At 47.9% G+C, this 26755-nt stretch overlaps 1 protein-coding gene across 2 annotated transcripts in view; it reads right to left on the reverse strand.

The window, feature by feature from the left end:
* Ipmk (inositol polyphosphate multikinase) overlaps positions 1–26755 on the reverse strand; it is a 37872-nt gene that overhangs the window by 4297 nt on the left and 6820 nt on the right. Inside the window, exons 2-5 of one of the 2 annotated variants that reach the window (XM_052163578.1) lie at positions 17718–17803; positions 15143–15239; positions 8790–8965; positions 5179–5260 (exon numbers count right to left, since the gene is read on the reverse strand). In XM_052163578.1, coding sequence (XP_052019538.1) covers positions 5179–5260; positions 8790–8965; positions 15143–15239; positions 17718–17803 — 441 coding nt within the window. The remainder of the gene's footprint in view (positions 1–5178; positions 5261–8789; positions 8966–15142; positions 15240–17717; positions 17804–26755) is intronic. The other variant, XM_052163579.1, reaches the window with a different exon arrangement.

The raw sequence follows: 26755 nt of genomic DNA on the forward strand, positions 1-26755 counted from the left end.
TGTGCAGCCCTGTCACTTGTAGAGTGAGCTCACAGCAGATAAAATTCTTCACTTTGGCCAGGTGCCTCACACTTTTAATCCCAGCATTCTGGAGGCAGAGGCAGGTGGATCTGAGTTTAGGGCCAGCGTGGTCTACAGAGTGAGTTCCAGGACAGTCAGGGCTACACAGAGAAATCCTATCTCAAAACACCAATAATAATAACAACAACAACAACAACAATAAACCTTAATATTTAATCTCACTTGGGAATGTACAGCTTAGGCAAAATGCTTTTATGTAACTTGTTCCCACTATGAGACACAAACTTTTAAGAAATAAACTCAATCAACAGGAAAACGCAAGTCAAAACCGATTTGAGATTTCATGTAACACTGGTCAGAATGGCCGAGATGAATAAAACAAGTGACGGGTCACGCTGGAGAGGATGTGGAGTAAGAACAACTCTCACCCATTGCTGGTGGGAGTGCAAACTTGTACAACCACCATGGAAGTCAGCATGGGTTTCCTCAGGAAGCTGGGAATAGCTCTACCTGAAGACCCAGCTAGACCTCTCTTGGGCACCCAAAGGTGCTTCATCCCACTACAGAGACACTCGCTCACCCAGGTCCACTGCTGCTCTAGTTATAACAGCCAGAGACTGGGAACAACCTAGACATGTGTCAGCAGATGAATACAGGAGATGTTGTACAGTTAACATGTACTCAACAATGAGTAGTATTCAGCTAATGGATGGATGGATAGAAGGAAGGAAGGAAGGAAGGAAGGAAGGAAGGAAGGAAGGAAGGAAGGAAGGAAGGAATTATGAAATTCATAGGTAAATGGATGGAGTTAGGAAGAAAAAAAAATCATCTCAGTGAGATTGCCCAGACCCCCCAAAACAGACAAATAGAGTATGCATTCATTTATGAATGTGCATGTCAATCTTCACTAAGCAGGCCACAGTCCATATAACCACAGAGGTTAGGGCTACAGTAAGGGACCAAAGGGAGGGGTTGATCACCCTAGGGAGGAGAAACAGGATTGTTATTGGGGAGGCAAGGTTGGATGACAGTGGCCTTCATAGGCTCACAGATCTGAATGTTTGGTCACCAGGGAGTGGCATTGATGGAAAGGATTAGGAGGTGTGGCCTTGCTGGAGTAGGTATGGCCTTGTTGGAGAAAGTGTGTCACTGGGGTAGGCTCTGAGGTTCTGAGCAGCCAAGCCGGGCACAGGCTCTCTCTTCATGCTGCCTTAGGCCCGCAGGCAGGACTCTCAGCTACCTGGCCTGCCTGTACACTGCCATGCTCTCCACCATGAGGGTAATGGACTTACACCTCTAAAACTGTTAGCAAGCCCCGAGGAAATGCTTTCCCGTGACCACAGCACCTCCTCTCATGGCAATGACAGGGAAAGGCCATTTGAGAGGTAGAAGCTTCCTAAAATATATACCTATTAGCCGGGCGGTGGTGGCGCACGCCTGTAATCCCAGCACTTGGGAGGCAGAGGCAGGCGGATTTCTGAGTTCGAGGCCATCCTGGTCTACAGAGTGAGTTCCAGGATAGCCAGGGCTATACAGAGAAACCCTGTCTCGGGGGGAAAAAAAAAACCAAATCCAAATATATACCTATCATGAAGGCGATCTAAATGAAATTGCCGAATAACTGGGAGACAGAGCCCCCAACTAGACATCTCTAATCACCAAAGGAGGCCTCCAGTTGAAGGAATGGGTCACATCTAATTGAGTTGTTGGCCAAAGAGATCCTGTGGGAACTCCCAAGCAACTCAGGCTGTTGCCAAGACTGTTGGCTGCTATGCACGAACTGATAGTCCGGCCCTATTGCTGAAATACCTACACAACTTGTTGAACATGAAGAAGTGGGGCTGGTCCTACCTAGAGCCTTCACCCCTGATGCCTAGTGGTTACAGTACTGGAAGGTACTGTGCACGCTACCAACGGAGGACGGTAAACACCAACCCAGCTATGGACCCTTTCATATACAATGGCGGGACTAACCAACCAATATCCGAGTTGAAGTAAGGCTCACTCTGTGACATGGGAACCCATCCCCAATACTGCTCAAGTGGCCAAGAACCAGAGAGCAGATAGGCCAGGAACCTAGGGGAAACCAACCACTACAGATTGGAGCGGTGAAATGCTACGTAATGACACTGGGCTATACTCATGCATGGGTGCCTTTGCTCAGAGAAGCTTTCTCCTGCGTCATCAGATGGGAACAAATGCAGAGGCCGCAGCCAGACGATGTGCAGAGACGTGAAACACTCAGCCCTAAACGGGATGTCTCTATCAAGCAGCTGCTCCCCTGATGCATCAGGGAACTCTGTGGAGAAGAAGTGGGGAGGAGGGGATGAAGAAGAGGGGGAGGAGGAGGCAGTGTAAGAGCAGGATGGGAGACACCGAGAAAACACGGCCTTAACACAGCAGGGCCACACATGTGAACGCACAGAAACCGCAGCAACACACACACACACACACACACACACACACACACACACACACGGGGCCGGCACGGCTCTGGGCCTGATGGGGAAGTGGGCACAGGATCCCAACCCTAACACGGGAGCTCTCTCCGGTTGATAACTGCTCAAAAGGGAAATCAGTTCTCTTGAGTGGAGCTTCACTGGGAATACCAAGGACTCTTAAGTCCATGCCAGCAGTAGACAGCCAACACAAAACAAACTCAATGGCAGTTTTGGAGCCTCTTTTTTCCTTTCTTTATATTACCAGATCCTTTGCATAGATTATGGCTTCTGGTTCTGGGTTTCTATGAGATTTCTGCATATGTAAGTGTGGTGGTGGTTTGTTTTGTTCTATTCTCGTTTGTTTTTATTATATCTTTTCTTTTTTGTTGTTGTTTGGTTGGGTTTTTTCTTTTCTTTTTTTTTAAGTTTTTTTTTTAATGTATATAAGTACACTGTCACTGTCTTCAGACACACCAGAAAAGGGCATTGGATCCCATTACAGATGGGTGTGAGCCACCATGTGGATGCTGGGAATTGAACTCAGATCCTCTGGAAGAGCTCTAACTGCTGAGCCATCTCTCCAGCCCCCAGTTCTTTGTTTGTTTGATTTTTTTTTTCTTTTTCTTTTCTTTCTTTCTTTTTTCTTTTTTCTTTTGAGACAGGATTTCTCTGTGTTGCCCTGGCTGTCCTGGAACTCTCTTTGTAAACCAGCCTGGCCTTAAACTCACAGAGATTCTCCTGCTAGGATTAAAGATGTGTCCCACCACTATATATGGATGTGTGTGTATATCTATAGATAGATAGATAGATAGATAGATAGATAGACAGACAGACAGACAGACGTTTCCCCATGAGAGAATGAAAAGGTTTAGATTTGGGTGGATGGGAAAGTGAAAAGTATCAGGGAGAAATTGGGGGAAAAGGAAAGTGTAATCAGAATATAATGTATTAAAAAATCTATTTTCAATTAAAAAAAAGAAAGGAGAATAAAGAAATCATTATAAATTAAATCAATCCAGGAAACTGCGGCCTAAGGAGGGGGGGGGAACTCTATTTTTTCATTTCATTTAAATTCTATTTTTTTTTTTAAATTGGTTTTTTTTGAGACAGGGTTCCTCTGTATAGCCCCGGCTGTCCTGGAACTCACTCTGTAGACCAGGCTGGCCTCGAACTCAGAAATCCACCTGCCTCTGCCTCCCAAGTGCTGGGATCACAGGCGTAGCCACCACGGCCTGGCAAAAATTTAACTTTTTTTTTTTTTTTTTTGGTTTTTCATTACAGATGGTCGTGAGCCGCCATGTGGTTGCTGAGATTTGAACTCAGGACCTTTGGAAGAGCAGTTAGTGCCCAACTGCTGAGCCCTATCAACAGCTTTTTTAAACAGCTTTTTTTTTTTAAAAGATTATTTATTATATGCAAGTACACTGTAGCTGTCTTTAGACATCAGATCTCTTTACGGATGGTTGTGAGCCACCATGTGGGTGCTGGGATTTGAACTCATGACCTTTGGAAGAACAGTCGGTGCTTTTACCTGCTGAGCCATCTCTCCAGCCCCTTAAACAGCTTTTTTTAAACTCTATTTTTTAATATTCAAATTAAGTTTTGATCAAGTATGCCGTCAGCCAGGAACTAAGCACAGAGCTATATAAGAAGATGCGCTTTCTGGGTAGAACACCAGCGCTCTCCCTTGGGCTCTACAGGCCAACTTTTCATAAAGCTGAAAAGAACCTAATGTAAGATTATTTTTAAAAGACAGAATGCCCAGCCGGTGGCGCATGCCTGTAATCCCAGCACTCTAGGAGGCAGAGGCAGGTGGATTTCTGAGTTCAAGGCCAGCCTGGTCTACAGAGTGAGTTCCAGGACAGCCAGGGCTACACAGAGAAACCCTGTCTCAAAACAAAACAAACAAACAAACAAACAAACAAAGACAGAATGCCTTGTCTTATAATGTCTAGGTCACCAGCATTTTACCAAAGCACAGGTGTTAATGGGCTTATTAAACAAATCACCCACTGCCTGCCCATCATCGGTAACTTTGGAAGCTTGACTATCACCCAACCACACAGGGGCAGCTTTAGATACAATTACACTTACACACTTTATTAATGTATAATTTAATCCCGCAAATGCTGGGAGTTCGGGTGTGTGCCAGCAGGCCAGCAGAGTGTGAATCTGAAGCTCGGTACTGAGCTGGACAACGGTGCTCAGCTTTTTGCCCTTGCCCCAGAACAGCTCTGGGACAGCTCCCTGAGAGCCCACGGTGAACACGGGGACGAGGCCGTGCAGGATTTTGAGAGGCAGGCTAACAGCACACAGGCCATGAAGGGCCTGGGCCTCTCTGCTTCCTGGTCACCGGGAAACAGAACTGATTTGCTCCCCATGGCTGCTGCCTTGTTGCGCCCAAAGCAAAGAAGCAGCCAGATACACACTGAAACTGAACCAAAAATAAAGGCTCCTTCAGGGGTCGGTGGTCTTAGGGATTTTATCACAGCAAGTGGGCCAGCAACCATATTACAGACACTGGTGAGTGAAAGGAGGAGGGTGCTCGCAGCCCACACGCGGGCGTCTTAGGGTCCGGGGATAATGTACACACACTTTTCTCTCCCTACATTACTAACTTAAAAGGTTATGAGTTGCCTCATTGCTCCAAAGGAGAATTAAATCCGGCTGAGTGCCATCTTGCTCACTGTAGCAGTCAGCCCCACTGGGCGCTTACCTTCCTTCAGAGTCTCTTTCGTCAGACCCCTTCCATAGTGCTGGTTCTGTGTCTCGTAGCTGTCAGAGTGAAGATGATAAACCTGTCAAAACAAAAGAACAATGTGCATTCAAACAGTAATATCGGGGGCCTTTGGCCCCAAAGGGTAACGGTTTCATGGCTAGTTACATGATCCCACAGACAGACATGAGGAGAATCAGCCACAGGAATACAGGCGAAAGAGCACCTAGTATTTAGATGCCACACTTCGAAAAGCTGCTAAGACTAACAAAGATTCTCAGTATGACAGAACTGTCTATCTCAATCCATCGAGATCAACTACAAATTTACAGAGCCAAGAGGAAAGCATTTCCTAATATTTAAGTTCCACTGAATATGGAGGCACTTGGGGAAGTAGCAGCAGGTCAGGAGTTCAAGGCCATCCTTGGCAGCGCGGCAAGTTTAAAGCAACAGATTACACAAACTCAGCCAAGGAGAAGGAAGTGGAGAGGGGCGGGGAAAATAACACAGTAAAACTATCCCGGCAAGCAACCTGCCCTTGGCTCACGCTCAGCACCAATAAAAGCAGGTGTGGCTGCACACACCTGCAGTACCAGCGCCTGGTCTGAGTCAGAGGCAAGGGGAATCACAAGTTCAAGGAGAGCTAGCTCACCTACACAGCGAAGACACCAGGCTGTGCTACATGAGACGCTGTGTTTAAACAACAAAACCAAAAGCTTCCATAAAGAGTGCTTTTGCCACAATCAATGTCTTTTGTCCTTATTTCCACCTAAAAATTATTCTAAAGTCCCCTGGGAGGCAGAGGCAGGCTGATTTCTGAGTTTAAGGCCAGCCTGGTCTAAAGTGAGTTGCAGGATAGTAAGGACTACACAAAGAAACCCTGTCTTGAAAAACCAAAATGATAGATACATACATACATACATACATAGATAGATAGATAGATAGATAGACAGACAGACAGACAGACAGACAGATGGGAAGGATAGATAGAATCATGTTAGTCATTAACAAAAGCAAACAGATGAGAAAAAGCAAGGAGAAGCTACAGACATGATTCAGCCTTTATGAGCTTGTACTGAAGCCCAGGTGTGGTGGTGCACACCTTTGGCCCCAGCACTCAGGAGACAGAGGCAGGAAGATCTCTGAGCTCAAGGCCAGCCTGATAATGAATGAGTTCTAGTCAGGGCTATGTACCAAGGCACTGCCTGAAAAGGGGGGGGGGGGGGAGCCTATCCTGCTCTCGCAAAGAACCGACCCATGTTCAATTCCCAGCACCTACATTGTGTGGCTCACAGTCATCTGTAACTTCAGCTCCAGGACCAGAGGCCAGGCACCAGGATCCTGGTGCATCTAGCCTCCCTCCCTCCCCCTCCCTCCTTCCCTCTCACACACACACACACACACACACACACACACACACACACACACACACACACGGTCTGATTGGTTAGCAAGTGTAACAGAGCCATAGATGTCATCCAGACGGCAATTAAGGTCGCTATGTTCATAAAATACCCCAAGTCACTCCTCCCAAATAAGTCAGTCAATACCAAAATGTCAGCAGCTACACTAAAGGCAACCTATAACTAAAACACAACCACAGTACAACCGCCACCATCTCTTAATCATATAAACTAATTCCGAAGTTCACAGAGTGCCCGCTGCTGTGCTTGGTGCCTACAGTGCCCACCAAGGAGACCTCAGCAACAGGCTCATTTCAGCTGGGGAACGTTCATACAGGAGAATAAGGCACAACTGGAAGACCAGGGCCTTACAAAAGGGGGCAAATGAAAGCACACTGTCTGATCCTAAAACACATTTGAGTCAAGTATGCGTGAGCCTTTGGTATACAACAAAAACTGAGTTCAGTGAGAAAACACGGACCACTCACTAGGTGGTGTCAGTCTATGCCACAATAAATCCAAAATACATCAAAGATCACAATGCACAAAATAAAACAATGGCAGGTCTTCAAAGGTCACACTAGAGTTCTTGAGGAACTGACCAATGACGAAATCGTCACGCCGCCCAGCTTGTGCTTCTGTCCTGAGGAAACCCAGTATGAATAGAGACTCTATGAACACGTGTACAATTACTATTAATTATCCCATCACAGGGTCACTATCCGCCCCAATAATTTATGTTCCCAAATGAATGACACACACACACCCTTTATATTTTAATATGCCCTATTCAGCACAGTAGCTGGGCCACTGCCTAACTCCGTGCTGCTAATCCCGAGGTATTACTAATTCTTTACTCGTTCTGTCTTGACTGCTCTGGGCCCAGCTGGGCAGCCCTCTGGGCCGCGCTCTCCCGGCTCCTTCACAGGGCAGCCATGCCTCTCTGTCCTGCACTCTTCTCAGACATGGTGTCTGATCCCCCGTTCCTCTCTCCTACCGGTTCCAAGCCCAGGAATTCTAAAATCCCGTCTCTGTCTGTCCTTCATGGCTATTGATTGTTGGCATCTTTATTTACTAATCAGAACCAATTGGGGGCCGAGAAGCTACACACACACACACACACACACACACACACAAGCAGTTTTGGGGAATATAATTAGCATTCGTAATACAAGCAGCTACATTCCCCCTTCTTGTCCAATTCAAAAGGCTCTTTTATCTCAGATATACACTGAACATTCTACAAACAAGTGCTTGTTCCCACAAAGCCGGCTCCCTCTTTCTGCCTCTGAGTGAGTCCCAGGGGACAACCTGCCCAGCTTTCCCTGCCAGCCCCCTTGCCCAGTGAGCCGTCCTGCTGCCCCTTCTGTCTTTTCTTTTCTTTATTTTATTTTATTTTATTTTTGGTTTTTTTAAGACAGAGTTTCTCTGTATAGCCCTGGCTGTCCTGGAGCTCACTCTGTAGACCAGGCTGGCCTCGAACTCAGAAATCCACCTGCCTCTGCCTCCCAGAGTGCTGGGATTACAGGCGTGCGCCACCTACTGCCCAGCTACTTTCTGTCTTTTCTTATACGCTCATGTTTGCTATAGTTTCCTAAAATGAACATCTGCTTGAATAATCCTCCTACTCCATTGATCACAAAATTATATCCAAACCCAGATCTGCTATGCTGCTATCACTGGCACACTAGCAATCGCCCACAAACTTCCTGTTTAAGCTGCACAAGGAAGATCATCTGTCACTTGACCACGGCTGCTCACTGTAACCGTCCAACACATCTAGAAGAAACACTACTACTGGCTTAGAGGACAGCGTGCTGTGTTACTTCCCAGCTGTGGTGAGGTATGCGAAATACCTCTGATAATTCTTTCTTCCCACCATATGCGTTCTGGTATTCGCATTGTGACATCAGAGGTGGGGAGCAACCCTGTGCTAGCCCTCCAGGATGACAGCAGGTCATCTGCCTCTGTAACTCCCGCTCTGTCCCCTCAGAAGTGGTCCCAGGGTAGGGACACTCAAGCAGCCCAGATGACAGCAGCCCGTGACTATCCTGAGGTGACCAGTATGTGTGCATATCAAAGCAGAAACACGAGCTTCTTACAAATCAGTTTAAAAAAAAAGAAAAGACTTAAGTGCTAATGCATAGAACTACGTGCAAATGATGTTGCGTAAGGAAAATATGGACGCCTCACGGAAACCATTCTTACCCTCATGCCGAGCACCAGGAACCCGATCTCCTCCATCAGAGGGTACTTGCTGACCTGCTGCTGAATCTTCTCTGAAGAGGCAAAGGGATCGTAGCTCTTCCGCCCAATCTTCACGTCCATTATACAGGGCTTGTTAAACTTGTGAGTCACGTCTTCCAGTTTTAGGTACACATCTGCTATTGGAGAAGAACCTTAATTAGTGACTGGCAATTGTACCATTTAAACAACCCCCAGAGAAAAGAAAAAACGAGGAGACACTGAAGGAGAGAAGACTCAGGTAGATCTAGAGCCAACGGACATAGTAACAAGCATCAACCTCAGACAAACTCCTGCTGCATGTAACCAGACATCTTGGGCACAGCAAAGTTGTGGGCACAGCCCCACAAATTCAATACTGTCTGGCTCAGAACAAGATTTCTTAGTATTTTAAGGCTTTTGTAAAGTTTGTTTGACATCAGTAAGGGGGGGGGCGGCTAAATCCAAATGACAGCACCAACTTCTCTCTTGCTAATCTCCCACGCACTGCTGCTCTGTCACGGGCGCATCTCAGAGCCCTGCACACACCTGCCCACAGAAACCTTGCTGTCACGCCCCCTCTCACACTTTACCATGAAAGCACGGATTTGGGTGTGGGGAGAAAAAGAAAAGAAATAGTTCTCCCTGTTCGTGAGGCAAACAATCCTGTCCAAATTTTCAATGAAACTATGATTCATGTCATCATTCTTAAGGCTGGAGGAGAGAGCTGGGTGGGCACAGTGTGGACAGGAACCAGGAGGAAGTCAGCTCCCCGGAACCACGTAGTGCAATCCCAGCCTCCTACAGAGATGGGAGGCAGAGGTAAGAACCTTTGGAATGTACAGGTGGACGTGGCCTCTGCAGAAGCCAATAGGAGAGCCTGTCCCAAACAAGGTGGAAGTGAGAGGCCACACCCAGGGTTGTCCTCTGACTGCTCCAGTGTGTGCCATTGCTCATACGTGTGCATGCATGGGACGTGTGGGTGCACACACACATAGCGAAGTTAAGAAAAGTGCACATCTCCTCTATCCAGCTGGGTAAGAGAAGCCGGAGTGAGAGGCAGCCTCAGGACGGAGAGCCTGGGAAAGGCCAGCTCCGCCCTCACTACAGGGCTGCAGAGCTTCGACCAGGCTCACATCCCAAGTGTTAGTAAAGGGTTAGTAACTCCTCCACACGGAGTTGGACACCCAGCATCCCGGAGGCTTCATCATTGACTTGCAGGTGAGACGTCGCAGTCACTGCAGTAAGGCGGGATGTGAGAGCGTGCCGTCGGCTGGAGGCCCGGCACACACCAAGAGAAGGCTATTTTCTTTGTATCAAATACGTGTGTCTTGATGATTTAGACAGGGTCCTGCAAACCCCAAACACAGACTTCTTCTCCTCTCATACAGTGAACCCCTGCTCAACATGGGTGTAGCTTTCCCACTGTCCCGGGCACTGTGGACCCAGCCCACCCTGCGCTATAACAGACTGAGTCATTCAGTCAACGAATAGGGCCTACACAGTTTTACTTGTGTTCAGCTCAACTGGCCACACGTGAGCTCCTTTTATTTACTGGTTCTCGTATCCGTGCCTGGAATTACATCACCGCTAGATCGCTTCAACCTGAAACTGAGTTAAGGTCTTCTGAGGATTGGGCAGGTGTCTCCTTTCCATTCCCTGGCTTCTGTTACACTTGCGAGCCCATGCACTCTGGTGTTTTGACACGCCATCTTGCTAGGCTGGTCTTCAACTCACAGTCCTCCCCACTCCAGCCTTCAAGTGTGTAGTGGCTATTCCTGGTGGTCAACCTGACTATATCTGGAATGAACTACAATCTAGAATTGGAAGGCTCACCTATGATCCTAATCTGAAGGCTTAGAGGTGTAAGTTTCTGACCTGGATCTTGGCATGGAGATCTTCGAAGCATAGTGGCAATGAATTTCAGAAGATTAAGACAAGGAGATCTCTGAGTTCAAGATCATCTGGGATTAAAGGCGTGGAGGCACTTGCCTTTAGCCTTTAGCCTTTAATCTGGGCCACACCCTCTGTTGGAGACCTACAGCCTTTAATCTGGGCTAGACCCTCTGCTGGAGATATATAAGGACATTGGAAGAAGGAAGATTTACTCACTCTTCCTTGCCTGTTTGCCTCGTGGGACTGAGCAACTGCTAGATCCTTGGACTTCCGTCCACAGCTGCTGCGGAACATTGTTGGGGAGTTGGACTATAGACTGTAAGTCATCGACAAATTCCCTTACTATATAAAGACTATCCATATGTTCTGTGACTCTAGAGAACCCAGACTAATACAAAGTGCCAGGATTACAGGGGTGAAGCGCCACACCGCAGGGATCCTCATCTGCAGCTTCCCTTCTAAGTTGTAAACAATAAACGTCAAATCCTGCCTCAGGGATGTAGCGTTCCAGGCCCCTGAGGACAATCTGTTATCTCAGGAGGCTGAGGCAGGAGGACTTCCGACTAAAGACCAATCTGGGCAACAGGGTTATCAGGCCAGTCTGGGGTACACAGCGAGAGCTTGTCCCAACACAATCAAAAGAGAAAAGGAACACACGTGAACTCAGGAGAGAACTGAGCCTGGGTGTGGAGGGCTTATCAGAAGCTTTTGGAGGAGAGAACTAAGAAAGTGGGACACAGCCTGAGCGGCAGACTGTTAACAGACTGACAGCTGTCATGTCAGTAAGCCTGAACACTGATTCACCCTGAAGACCAAGGTTAGCAGATTCTTTCAGTGATTTCAAGAGACTAAAGCTCAAGTCAAAATAGGTCAGTCTTGAGACTCAGTTATGTAAAGAACAAAGGCATTTCGCTGCAGGACAGTCTCCTGAGGTAACTCCAGACCAGTAACAAAAGACGTCTTCTCGGCCAGGCCCCTCTGGGTCCAGAGTGGAGCAGTGTTTGTCCATGTGTGGGATGCAGCCGTCAAATGAACTGTGGACTGAATGGAAGGAGGAAGAGACATAGGAAGTACTGACGTGGGCTGGTCTCAAGCAGAGACGGCCTGCGGTGTGTCATGGTGTAATCCGATTCCAGTGCTACCCACAGACCTCAGGAGTGTTCCTGTCACACAGGAACCCAAGTCCCAATCACAGCCATTGAATGGGCAAACGTCCCACAGACAGACAAGCTGCTTGTGACTTTTCTCTGTCTGGATCTTCGGCACAGGGCACAACGTGTGAAAGGTGGGTGATCCCTTGGTGGGCTAGGGCATGCGCAGCAACGTTCCCGAGTCCATTCTGGTTGCTAGTTCCGGTCCCAGCATGACTCAGCTGCCCATCGCTGAGTTTTGTAAGACATCCCTATATCCTTATAATAAAATGCCCTTCTTGTTTAATTAAATGTTTGTTTGTACAACTTATACTCACAAAATCTTACACAAAATGATAGCACTTAAAGCAATTTTTACCAGCACAGAAACTACAGTGAAATGTGAGCCCCAGCATGTTAGCCTGGGCCATGCGTGCATGTCCTCTACCTTAGCAGCACATAAAGACTGGAGCGGTGGTCCTCAGCCTTCCTAACGCTGCACCCTTAATACAGTTCCTCATGTGTGTGTTTTCTGATGGTCTTAGGCGACCCCTGTGAAAGGGTCATTCGACCCCCCCACTCCAAGGGATGGCGACCCACAGGTTGAGAACTGCTGAGTCAGAGGCCCACTAGGACACGGAGGCATCATGGTCCACAGTGCTCGGGCTGTGTCAGTACAGCTAGCTCTAAGAGTACCTCACACGAAAGGACAATGCTCTGAGGCACACAGGCAACAGCATGAAAGAGAGCCTGGCCTTCCAGAGCTGCTCATGAGGAACAGAAGTGACATTTTATTCAGCACAGAGCCTGGGGTCCCGTAGTGCTCACTGTGCACAGGGATTGGCCTGGATGGACACACTAACTATTAAACATGAGCATGACGGACAGGTATTAAAACCCATGCTGGGTCACCATGTGTGCAAGCTCCAACTCCGACATCCAGAATAAAGGCAAAGGCAGGCTGAGTCCCTGGAGCGAGCCCTGCCCCTTCCCAGTAAGAAAAATCCAAGGGAACAACCACAAAATTAAAGGGCACTATCACAACCCAGCCAGGCACTGGATAATGGAGACTCTCCAGCCTGTAGCTAATCCCAGGCCTGGGCCCACAGTTAAACATTACCAAGAACATCTATTTATTACACATTGATTTTTATCTCAAGCTGAAAAGAGCTAAGACAGCGAAATGCAATCTGATCGCCAGGCTCAAGCGGGCCTCAGGTCTTGCATGTGCTTGACTGTGGCGCTGTATTTTCCAAGTCTCCCCTCTTCCCACACAGACATCCTGTTCACATCGTTGCCAGCCACACCAGTGCCTCCCGAAAGCCTTACGGATTAGTTTCTATCAGAGACAGAAAAAGTACTGCAAAAGATGGCGGAATTGCTTTTCTGATGCTGGTTTTTTTTTTTTTTTGTTTTTTGTTTTTTATCTGTTATACCCATAACAAAGAGATAATGGCAAAACAAACAAACAAACAAAAAGTCCAGGTGTGCAGGTGTGGTAGCACACGCCTTGGATCCCAGCACTCGGTGAGTCCTGGGCCACCAGGTCTGCATGAAGACATCCAAGGCAGCCTGAGTTATAGAGACCCTGTCTTTAAAAATAAAAACAAAAAAGAAAAGAAAAAGAAAAAGAAAAAAAGTGCTGGTTAGATATACATATTATGGATGCTTGTGAATGGCTAAGTCATAACTAGTATCACAAGGTCTCCAAATAATCTTCTCAAAAAGCATTTCTTTTGAAAGGTTTCTTTTTATATTATGTGCATGACTGTTTTGTCTGTACATATGTACATGCACCGTGTGTGTGCAGATGCCTCCAAAGCCAGGAGAGGGGACTGGATCCCCCGGAGTTACAGGTGGTTGTGAGCCATCTTATGTGTGCTGGGAACTGAACCCAAGAGCTCTATAAGTGGAGCCAGTGCTCTTAACCTGAGCCACCTCCCCAGTCCCTTCTAAGAACCTTGTTCAGCTGTTCACCGCCGATCTCTACACACACACCGGCCTCAGGATCAGCTGTTCAGCATTTAGCAGCAGCAATCAGCACAGCTCAAGGACCCGGAAAGAGAGCCACGCTGCTTTCTCGGGTCTTCCTGGCAGGCCTGACAGGTGCCACAATACAAGATGTGTCTATAGGCACAGGTTGGACAGACGTCAGACAAGAGGGACCCATGGACGAGGAGCAGATGCCTTTAATGCCAGCACCCATGCAGCAGAGGCCGGCCAGCCAGGGCTACATATTGAGACCTTAGTTTCTAGAAAATCAAAAAGACTCGAGTGCAGTCACAATGGTCTATGGGGTAATTACTCAGAATGCTATTCTCTGTCATAAAGATCTGCATGTATTTGGGGCTAAGATCTTTAAGCCGGGGAGCAAGACAGACAGACAGACAGACAGACAGACAGGAAAAAGGTAAGTAGATGAATCCAACATTGCTAATCCAAAAGTCTGGAATCCACTATGGGTCACAATCTGAAAGTGTATGGGCAGCTACGTGACAGGTGCCACAGAGGAAGGTGCCACCCTGGCCTCGCAGGTTAGACTACGGTAACCAAGCACAGCACCAAGATCAGAGAGCTAGCTGCCTTCAGTCCCACGAAAGCAGGTCCCTAGTCTGCACCTGGATCCGACCACCATGACACCTCTGTATGTGCGAGTATTCCCAGACTGCAAACACGTCTGTCTGGTCCTGAGCTCTTTAAGTAAGCGGCACTCCCCTGAAGTGCACAGAGCCCCAGTCGCTTGCCTTCTCTGAACTAGTGAAGTACAGGCAGTTCTTACTCTGAGCAGCTCGAGACTGACCGCTGTTCATCCAGGGACTCCCACAGAGAAGAGCCAAGACGGCCACAGCAGTGGCATCTCACACACTAAGTTAGGGACCAAAGGTCACACAGTGCTACCATGTGGTTCAAGACCTACATCGGCAAAGCCTTGATGGGTGATCTCACCGCCAGACTCTAAGACCTGCTCATTTCTCCACTGTGGTACTTCCCAGGTTTCCCCAAAATACTGAAAACTAAAGCTCGTGACTTGGGAGCAGAGACATGCAGGAGGGGTTCTTCTGCTTGGGTTCTTCATGGTTTATTCTTTACACAGAAATGGACATGTGTAAATCAATATAGTGCTAAGCTGTGCTCACCAAAATGTAACAGGTTTATCAGTTAACCTGTAACACATCATTTAAGGACATGGCGACAGTGAAGGCGCAGGTGGGTTTCCTTTAGTGGGGAGGAAAGGAGAGGGCAAACATCCCCTGCTTTCCAGCCTTCACACGGACCCTTAAGACCCGAGCAGCGAGATGTAAGAAACATTACCGTTTGGCGCGGTGGGAGGGGACCAGACGCCGTAGTATCTGGGCAGGTGTTTCCGCAGCTCCAGGAGGACAGCGTCGGCACAGTCAGCAGCGTAAACCTGAACAGAGGTGCAGGGCTGGTCAGCATTCCACAAAGCCATAACGCCTCAAGAAAACCAAGTGTACGTGACAGTCTCATCTGCCCTGAGTGAGGTGTGGTGGCAGGGAATCCCAAGTAACACAAGCAGCTACTCACCGCAGCATGCTGCCGTGCTCCCCAGGAGCACTCTCCTGCTGATACATCCTCCCCGTCAACATCATCCAACTATTTTTTGCCACTATGTGAGTTGTGCGTAAATTCACCAAATTCAAAATAATTTTCTGAACACGGGGCAAGTACTTCTGGCTGGAGGGCCAAGGTTGGGGCGTGTTCCTTGGCTAACTTTTTGGGCTACTTTTATTTGAATTTTTTACATTCCTTCATTTAGTGTGTGTGTGTGTGTGTGTGTGTGTGTGTGTGTGTACAACTTTAGGACACCAATTCTTTCCTTCTACCATATAGATCCCAACCACACTTAGGTTATCAGCCTAAGGCACGGCCCCTTACTGGCTCAGCCATCTCGCTAGCCCCCCTGAACCACTTGTAACACTTACCTAGTTTTCTCACTAAGCAAATATTTTACATATTGTTTATTTTATCTCTATGAGACCAGTTTCATTTATTGTAAAATTTGAGGTGAAAATTAACATACATCTAAACGACACATAATTTTATGAGTAAGGACACTTCAAGAGTTAAAAGTTTAGGATGGAATTTTGTTTACCAGACGCTGAACCTCACATCTAAAGGGAAGGAAAGAAAATAAGTTATTGTTTTTCTACCAGAAATCTCCCGAGAAAGGCTGACTGAGTGAGCCAAGCGTGCCTCAGCAGTGCAGGGTGTTGTCCCGTCCCACAGGCCATAGCGGACAGTCACGCACACACCAAACTGCTCAACGGTCTAATTACAGTCTCCGCCCCAGGATTTTGCCATTTCTCTCAGGAGGAAAGAAAACAAATCTTCAATTCTCGCAATCGATCACTGTTCCAGGGTGAGCTGTGGGCCAGCACACAGCTGCATGAGCCACGCCCAGGGCCCAGACCGTGAGCACCTCTGGAGATGACTTCCAGGATGATCATCACGGTGAGAACGGGGGTTCCCCACGCTGAGGGGGTTCTCAGAAAGTGCATCGGGACGTAAGCCCACAGAAGAAGATCTGAGAGACAGCCCCTGAGCAGGAGATGGGGAGGCCTTTCGGAGAAACCCCTGACTGCAGTCACACTAGGAGGCCAAGCGAGAAAAACTTGATTTCTGTCTTTCAAGCTGAACCACTGGTGTCCCTCTGTCATCCAGCCCCGGCCAGTGAGCACTTCTTCTGTTAGGGGATTACCACATGGAAGGAGGGTTCCATGAGAGGGTCAGAGATAGCGCAGGACAGAACCGTGGGGACCGATAAAGGACAGAGCATCTCCTGGTGGGGAAGAGGTATCGTCATGCTCTCTTAATCAGGGCAAGGAAAGTCAACACGGGCCCAAACGAAACCTGCCAGAGGCTTGGGCGAGGTGGCGCACACCTGTGTGTTGCACACACCTGTGTGTTGCGCACACCTGTATTCCCAGCACCCAGGAGACTGAGGATGAGTGCTGCGGGCGCCAGGCCATCCTGTCTTCCAGGCCAGAGGAGAAGACCCTTTCTCAAAACAGCAACAAGAAAGAGCAAATATAAGTTGGGCCTCATCAAAATCCATGACTTTGTGTCTAAAAGGGCACTACCAAGACAGTGAGAAGCCAACTGCAGAAGGGTAGATCAGGGTTTCACATCCACAGTATGCTTCTTTAATGACACAACACTGCACACACGCTTCAACTGCAAAATGGGGGTGGGGGTGGGGTCTGCACAAGCACCCTCCTGGAGAAGACACAAAAGCCAGCACGCTCATGGAAAGAAAGCGGATCTGTGGCTGGTGGGCAGAGAAGGCAGAGCTTCATGGTTTAAATGTTTTGCAGTTAAGAAATAATTGGTGGTCACGGAACACTGTGAACGCGCTAAAAAGTATCCTGAGTCACAGGATGAATTAGGTATCAAGAACGAGTCCTCCTTCCACAGTGCAGGGAAACGCTGAAGATGCCAAGAGGCAGGACACTGTGGCCCACGGCACCAGGGAGGCTGAGGCAGGGGCACTGGAGTCCTCTGCCAAGCCTGCAAGGTACAGAGAGACCCTGCGTAAGGAAGTAAGCAAGACTCTCGGAAGCTGTAATAAGAACACTAGCTTAGCGTTTCTGGGAGTGACAAACTCTCTCTGTTGAGTGTCTTTCAAACTGTGGGTCAGGACCAGTTGATTGAAATCCATTTAGTGACTCAGAATAAGAATGCGTAAGATATGAAATGAACGGGAAATTCGAGGTTGCCGCAGGAACACCGGGAGATGAGCCTTGCTCGCGTGAAGCTTGTTTGTCACGAGGGGACCCGGGGCACGCTGTCAGGCACGTTTCTCACTCTGAGTCACAGCAGAAAGCTGAGGAGCACGTACAACAACAGAGCATCTTACGTCACTTACCGTGGTATAAAATTCCAGCTCTCTCGGGCCCCGTGGCGGTGGCTGCAGCTGTTTCAGAACTGTGCCATCCGGGTGTTGGAGGATGCCTGCACGACAGAAGTGAGGTGCAGTCAGTGCTTTGGTTGAGGTGCCCTGTTTCCCAGGGCACGGCCGCTCCTCCAACAGCAGGCAACCACTCTCACAGATGGAAAGTGTCACTGGTGCTTGTTTTAGAAGTCTTAATAACATTCAACCAACGTTCTCAATACTTGTTTCTAAGAGAGAGACCAGCACACCCTCAAGTCACCCAGCTTTCTCGTCTTCAGTTCTCCCCTGGGAGATTCTCCTATGGACCCTTGATTTTCTAGAAACTTCTCGGTAATAAACTTTCTATGATCGGTTATGGCAACAACAAAAACAAAGCAAACAAACAAAAAAAGTAATACAACCCAGCTCATTTTATAGACAAGGAAAATGTGTTTCCAGTAGCTATCTGTGAGTTTCATAGTTGGCAATGTTCTAGAATTCTCCCAACCTCCCAGCTTGGGTACACTGTGCACAGCCGTGCTGGGTCCCAGTGTGAGACGTCAGGGATGCCCCTCTGCAATCAGTCCATGCAGTACAGAAGTCCTTTTCCAAGTCATCATATGCACACCAACACCAGCCCGATCAGTGGAAGTAGGAATGACCATTCAGTGCAAATTGAAAATTTTAATCTTTACATATTGTGATTTCACAGACTCATGACAATTGGAACAAAATGAAGTTTATAAAATTAGAATTTTAGACAGTACTCCGCTTGCATCTATGCTTCTTTTTGGCAAGTGACATGAGCTTGTTAACAATGGCGGAAAATGAATTCATTTAAAGAGTGTCAAAGCAGAAGTCTCAGGCAAGTGTGTCTAAGATCTAGACATCAGCAGGACAGAAGGAAGGGAGGCAGTGAGTTACAAGGGAAAGCTTGGCTGGTCAGAAGGTTTGGGGACTCCAGGATTAGTCTAACCTGACTACGAAGGACTGAAGAGAAACCTGTTTCTGAAGAGGGGCTTTCGGGTGAGAATGCCCTCCCCTCCTGCAGCCAGAAATACCGACAAGTGCATGGTCGCCTGGGCTGACTCCCAGAGGGAGAAACCGAGGCATCAACAGCCAGGAGAGACGCACACCCACCCCCTTCTCCCCACAGCAGGCTCCAGGTCTTCTCAGTCAGTTTCCCAGAGTATTTACAGGCAGGGATCCGGCAACTGCAGCCAGTCGTGTGGAGTAGAAGCTGACTAGACCAGAGAGACATCAACCCCACACGAACGGACCCTCTGGGTCCTACAAAATAACCAAGTGTTCTGAGAAAACTGAAGGTAGTAGTCCCAGAGCGACGTGAATGAGGCCAAGATCCAGCTGAGTTACAGCATCAGAGACCAGAACCGAGTCCCCGCCAGCAAGCCCACGTAACTAAGATGCGCCATGGGCCTCCTGAGGAGACAGAGGGGAGAGCAGAGCCGTCCACCCTGCTTTCCAGCATGCTGTCAGCAGGATGTCCTGTGCTCAGCAGCAAGTTACGAGGCATACCGAAGAACAGGAAGAGGGCATCGTCAGCAGAGGCTGACGCAAGACGGGTCACATGATCATAATTAGGAAGCAAGCATGATTAACAAAAATCCCATGCATGCTACAGAAATCAGAGAAAAGTGCAGAGGCCGAGAGAACCCAAGGAAATTCCAGAACTGAAAACAAAACAAACAAACAAACCGAAGCCTGTGGGATGGAAATGACTTGGGAGATAAGTCAACTACCACAGAGGAAAAGAGCAAAATGAACCTTAAGAGATGCCAAGAGCAAGCAGGGCTGTGGCACCAAGGACGGCTGAGGAAGGGTCACCCAAGCTCAAGGCCAGCCAGAGCAAGATGGAGAGGTCTCCGAATACGAGGAGCAAGGAGCGTTGGCTAGGGCAGCACCCGCCTTTAATCCAGTGATCTGGAGGCGGGAGCAGTCGGATCTTTGAGTTCTAGGCCAGCCTGGTCGACAGAGCAGGTTCCAGGACAGCCTGGGCTGCAAAGAGGGTTTCTAAAAACCAAAATAATAACAACAACAACAATAACAACAACAATAATAATAATAAAAGGGGGAAGGGCCAGGCATGCTGGCAAACGCCTTTCACTCCAGCTGAGTTGCAGGCCAGCAACCACCCAGTGTACCCTCAAGAGGGGCACGAGAGGGTCTGGCTCTGAGTCAGGAGCGTCCAAGACAAAGGACACCAGCCGAGAAGAATCCTCTGGCAAGTCAGCCCGCGAGAACGGACACCCAAGGCCTGTTTCACAGCCTGATTATTAGGGGGTGAAGCTGCTGTGCCAAAATGCCTCAGATGTGCTGCAAAAGAGCCAGGCCTTCTGGATCCGGCTTCCACGAGGAACCAAAATTCCCCCCGCTCTTAGAAAGCAGAACGGTGGCTGGTAAAGGCTAGAAACAGGGACAGGCCAGGGTTCGGCAGGCATGGAGCTCTCAAAGATGTAGAAGTCCCAGGGTCTCGGGCTTGGGTGGGAGAGGCACTCAGCGGCAGGGAGAGCCTGCAGCTCAGCTCAACTCTCAGCCGCTCAGTGGCTCCCAGCTCTCTGCAACTGCAGCTCCAGGTGTCCTGACACGGTCTTCTGCCTTCCACAGGCGTCTGCACACAGTGCAAAGGCTGCACATAAAACCGGCACTTTAACAAAGAGTACACCTGATCGTGTGCAGACTGATGCTATTGCATGTTCACATGATTAAGTTTGATGCTGGGTCTTTTACCAGTCAATAATCACTGCTGTAAGATCTCAACACTCCAGGAAGCATTGGGAAGGCTCACAACGACAACCTGCTAAAAATCTCTGTGGTGGACGGTAGCCAGGTGTGGTGGCACATGCCTTCAATTCTGGCACTCTGTGAGACAAAAGCAGGCACACTTTCAAGTTCAAGGCCAGTCTGGCAGGGCAAGGCCAGGCCAGAAACCTACAGAGTAAGACCCTTCCAGTCTCAAAAACACCAAAAACAAACAAACAAACAAACAAACAAAAAAACAACATCATATTAATGTAAAGAGTATTCTATATAGTTTAAAATTTCATCTTTTATGCTTTTCCTTCTAGAAATTATTATGATGAACATAATATGAGGGTTTTTGTTTTTGTTTATTTTTTGAGACAGGGTCTCCTGGCGGACCTGGAACTCAAGAGACCTACCTACATCTGTCTCCTAAATCCTGAGACTAAAGGCTTGCACCACGCTCTTAGCTCCTCAGTGGCTTTTCTATCTTTCTCTGACGGGCCACCATATACCGGCTAACACCACATACCGGCTAACACCACATACCGGCTAACACCACATACCGGCTAACACCATATACCAGCTAACACATAGTCCTTTTATTATTAGAAATAGAACTGTGTCACACACACACACACACAAAAAAACAAGCATATACTAAAAGAACTGCATGTTCTATTTAAGGTAATTATTATAAGGTGATATCTAAAAGTAACGGAAGTGTTTAAAAATGAGATCATAGGGGGCTGGAGAGATGGCTCAGTGGCTAAGAGCACTGACTGCTCTTCTAAAGGTCCTGAGTTCAAATCCCAGCAACCACATGATGGCTCACAACCATTTTGTAATGAGATCTGACTCCCTCTTCTGGAGTGTCTGAAGACAGCTACAATGTACTTACATATAATAAATAAATAAATCTTTAAAAAAAATGAGATCGTAGAAATATGACAAAATTAAGATATTCTAAAACAAATTTAAGAATTTTTTTTTTTTAATCCATAGCCAAAGACAGCTAGAATTCTAGTACGTGGGGAAATACATACCCCCTGGACACTTCAAATATAAAGACACAGGTTGGTTATAAGTTAAAAAAAAAAAGTGAGTTGGAGACACAGTCCACAGGTGCACGCTTGCATAACCTGTTGAGGCCCTGGATTCAGCCTCTCAGCAGGAAGCGGGTGGGAGGGAGACAGGGCTTGCAAGCCCTGTCACATCACACAGCAAGCTCCAGGACAAGACTTTTTGTTTTTTTTTTGAGGTTTCTCTGTGTAGCCCTAGCTGTTCTGGAATTTGCTGCATAGACCAGGCTGGCCTTGAATTCACAATGATCTGCCTGCCTGTGCTTCCTGAGTGCTGGGATTAAAGGCATTTGCCACCTTGCCTGACTAAGAGAAGGAATTTTGATTTCAGTCTTCTTCTTGCGGTGTACACCTGAAGAGATCAGAAGAAGCGTGAGACTGTCGGAGCCTTTGGAAGCAGAGTTACAGTGGTTGTGAGCTGACCGGCTGGGTGCTCTGAGCAATCTCTCCAGCCGCAAGGAAGGAAATCTTATCATATTTAAGAAAGACATTTCATAATGACATGGTCAGGTGATTACGATACAAAAAAATCACAGACGTGTAACAGAGCTTGCAATAACATAGCTCCAAGACACAACCATAAACAAGCTCACAAACATTTCCTGGTATTTGGTGGAGAAGGCATTGTCAGGATACACAAAACACCAACTGTAGCGAATCGGCCAGTTTACACCCAGTGCAGAGATCCTGTGTCCCGCTTGTCACCACGGTCCCAGCCGAGGTAGAACACCCTGCACAGTTCAGGGTGGTCTGGGGAGGGGACAGGAGGGAAAACTGTCCAGCAGAACACACAAGCCCTTCAAGGATAAGAAGCACTCTGCTACACAAGCCCCCAATCTACGAGGACTGGAAGTCTGCAGAGATGCCCTCACACCACAGCAGTAACAGCAAGACTCGTGGAGAGACGCCGGATAATAGGAAAGTAACTGACACCGCTGTAATTACACGTGGATCGAAACCACGGGAGAAATGAGAAAGCACTCCACGTGCTGAGTGAAAACAAAGTTTGCATGGTGCAGCTCGCTGTGAACCGCGTAGTTTTCACTATGTCTAACAGCGGCTGCTGGTGGAGGGCTCGGTGGATGAGGGTGACTACAGCTAAACCTAAGGACCCGAGTTCAAGCCCTGTGAACCACACGGTGGAAGGGAGACCGTTCCACAAGTTATCTGCTGCCCTCTGTGGGCACCCTGCCTTTCTATCCCTCCCACCACCAAATCAATAAATGTAAGAAGACATTAATTCAGGAACCACACTTCTGTCCAAGAAAGATGTGTTAACTTTCAATAAGTGCACATGAACAAAAAGCCAATTCAATAAGAACTGGATGCTGGGCATAGCAAGTCCTGCACCAGGAAGGCAAGGCAAGGCAAGGCAAGGGAGCAGGTCAGGAGTTAAGGGCCAGCCTGAGGCACAGAGAGAGCATGTCTCACTAAATCATCCTGTCAGAGACCAACAGACAAAAAATAAAAAAATAAAAAAATAAAAAAAATTCAAGGAAATCAAAAGTGACTGACCTAGAAAACTGGTGAGCATCTCACTAAACAGATCAAGGAGAAAGGAGATAAAAGATCATTATTAGGAATAAATGACCATTCAAAGGAAGAGACACGAGGTTCCCCCCAGCAAATGCCACAACAGCGATAAGACAAATCACAGTACTAAAACTAGCACAGGAAGAAACAAAGGGGGGGGGGGCGCTGCTGACAGAGAGCTCCCCTGCATGCTCGGGCCTGAGGTCCCTGGATTTAATCTTCAGAGAGCAGGTGGGGGCGGGGAGGAGAAGGCAGTGCCAAGGCAACCAAAATGGCCTCCTAGTGACTGTTCCAACACAATGATATCAAACAAACAAAAATAGCAGCAGTAATCTCATCAAATTTCTCAGGAAACAAGATAGTATCTTTCTCAACTCTTTTTTGTTTGTCTTGAAGGCAGTCTCAGAGGGTTCTGTGGTGAGACACTGCTTACCCTGAATGAATCAGAACTTACTATGCAGCCCAGGCGGGCCTTGATCTTTCCACTTCACCCTCCCAAGAACTGTTCTCTATAGGCAAGGGTCTACATGTGTGGTTCTCAGCCTGTTGTGAAGTAGCAGTGGAATAATTTTATGGTTGGGGTGGTCACTACAAGGAACTGTATTAAAAGGTCACAGCATTAGGAAGGGTGAGAGCCACTGCTCTATACAAGGCAGTGTAAATGTGATTTCTAAAAGCCCCAACAAAGATGGGTTTAAGTGCTAGAGGCCCCAAACCAATCCTCAGCACTGCCAAAGTTAGGCATGATGGCACGTACCCTTAATCCCAGCTTAGGAGGTTGGGAGGGAAACAGGAGTACCGGAGTTCAAGGTCTGACTGGGTTGTAAGACGCTCCATCTTTAGAAAATAATAATCATAATTACAAATACATAAATACACACACATACACACACACACACACACACACACACACACACACACACACACACGGTAAAGGGACTGGAGAGATGGATCAGTGGTTAAGAGCACTTCCAAAGGACCCAGGTTCAATTCACAGCACCTACAACAGGACTCTCCATAGTCGAGTCCACAACTCCAGTTCCAGGGATCTGAAGCCCTCGTCTCGCCTCCATGAGCACCAGAGGGCTTGCAAGCTGTGCACAGAAAAAATAAAGTTCACAAAGATAAAAAAAAACAAAACCAACCACAAAACAAAACAAAACAGGAGCAATATCTTGCAGTGTCTTGTGCCTACAGGAAGTCTAGGTGAGCCTGGGCTACACAGGAATTCCAAGTCAGCCTAAGTTACAGGGGGAGACCCTGTTTCAAACAACAAATAAAAAAAGGTAGGATTAATACAGCGATACATATATATTACCTTTTTCAGGAATGAAAGTTAATTTAGGATTTCAAAGTAAGTAAACATAATAATTTCTTTGAGAAGATGGAGCCCTCACTGAGATGGAAGACGAAGCCCTCAGGTGCTGAGCTCAAAATAACAGGCCTGGGCTCAGGCCCGGGGAGAGGCCGCTCCAGCCAGTGCACATGCGGCGCCCTGCCTGAAGTCTCCAGGGCGTGCAAGCATGCCCGCACATGCACACTGGTAAACACACGTGACCCCGATGCATGGAGGGTGTCTGCTCAAAGGACACGCAGAACCACACACCTGGTATGCAGATTCGAAACGTCACTCTGCTTTAAAGGACACAGGCAGTTCCTTCCAGTTCCGGGCCGGGAATGAGGAAGATTCAAAACAACCTCGCATCAATGTTTTATGTCAGAAACGGAGAAGACACTTCAAGAGGGGAAAAAAAACAGGAAATGTCAAAAAGACACAGGAGCCAAAGCCTCCGGGAGCTGCCTCTGTCCAAATTTAGGAGAATGGCATTTGGGGCATGATTAAATGCAGCAGCCACAATATGGGTAATATCCGCTGACGGAGGCTGAGGCAGGCGTCCTAGTCCCTCCTAGAGAAGAAGGCTGGACAAGCGTGTGCACAATGCCCACTGCTGGTGGACACTTCCGGTGTAGCCTCCAGTGATCCGTGAGCTTGGCAATTCTCCATGGATGCTTACGACATTAAAAGAGTAAAGGGGTAAATAACACTCGAATATTCCTCCCAAGTTACTTAATTACAATGGCAAAAAAATGGTGTAACTCCATGCTGGAAATAACGACAGCTGGCACTTAGCTAACCTGTGCCTTGTAGTCTGAGATGACACGAACTCTCAGGCAACGCTGTACAATCTGACCCTGAACCTGACTGTAATGAAACAATCAGCCCAACTGTATAAAAGGTATGTGACAATCTCACAACTGAGCTGTTGCAGCCAGGTTGGGGCTATCTGGTGTAGTAGTGTGCACCTATAATCCCGAACTTGGGAAACCAAGGCAGGAGAATCAATTCATCCTCAACTACACAGTGGGATCCATGCCAGGCTGTACAGCTACGGGGCCAGGCTGGCCTACATTAAGAGTCCACTTCAATAAATAAATAAATAAATTTTAAAAAACAAATAAAGAGGAGATGGCTCGGAGGATGAAGCACTTATCACGCATGTGAGGCCCCATGTTTTGATGCCCTGAACTCACATACAGCCAAGAAAGCAGGGTGGCTCCTCCTGGGCGGCAGAACCAACAGATGCCTGGGAGCACTGGCTAGGCCCAAGCAGGGCCAGTGAGCTCCGGGTCCACCATGAGTCCCTCTGTTGACAAATATAGTGGGGAGCAATAGAAAAACACAACTGATGTCAACTCTGGGTCTCCACATGCCTGTACCACACAGATCTATGTACACACACACACACACACACACACACACACACACACGTGCACGCATGTACAAACATGAACATGCAGGCATAGATGCACATACACCACATACATACAAATAAGAGAAAGTAGGTCAAGATGACTCAGTTGGCAAAATGCTTCCTAGGTAATCATGAGGCTCTGCGTTCCCCGGGGGCCCACATAAAACCCTGGCAAGGACGCCTATAGTCCCCGCCCTGGGGAGCCCAAAACAAGGATCCTTGGGGTTTGCTAGCCAACTAGTCTAGCCCACGTTCCTTGTTCAATGAGAGACCTGGCCTCCACAAATAAGGCGGAGAGAACTAGACTGTAAGATCCAACGGCCGAAGAAAACATACGCCCTCGTTGCAGGACACAGTAGTCAAGGTAGACAGGGTTAGAAACTTCCACTCTGCTGGTGGCCCGCAATAGCACAGGTGCTATGCAGGTTGCTACGAAGAATTGTCACCAGCACTCAGACTCAATGGTGGAGGGATATTTGAGTGTTATTTACCCCTTTACTCTCTTAAGATGTCGTAAGCATCCACAGAGAATTGCCAAGCTCACGCTTCACTGAAGGCTACACCTCTCCAGCAGTGGGCATTGCGGACACACTTCTCAAGCCTTCCTCTCCAGGATGGACACCTCAGCCTCCGTCAGCAGATATTACCCATATTGTGGCTGCTATAGTGTAACAATGCGTGCCAAGTCTGGGAGTAACCAACCACTTTTCTTAGTGGGTGGAAGGGAATTGACTTCTGAGACTGTTAGCTCAGACCGAGGAGGCCACAGCCCTCGTAGGGAAGCCACTGATGAGGCTTTGCTAAATAGGCGTGAGGTGCCCTCCAATGTGCCCTTTAAATAACTCTATTTACACCCACAGGGGAGGGAATAAGATGGAGGCAATACGGACAAAGGCACGCAGTA

Source organism: Apodemus sylvaticus, chromosome 19 (assembly GCF_947179515.1).
Source record: "Apodemus sylvaticus chromosome 19, mApoSyl1.1, whole genome shotgun sequence".
In the NCBI taxonomy this organism is placed as follows: Eukaryota; Metazoa; Chordata; class Mammalia; order Rodentia; family Muridae; genus Apodemus; species Apodemus sylvaticus.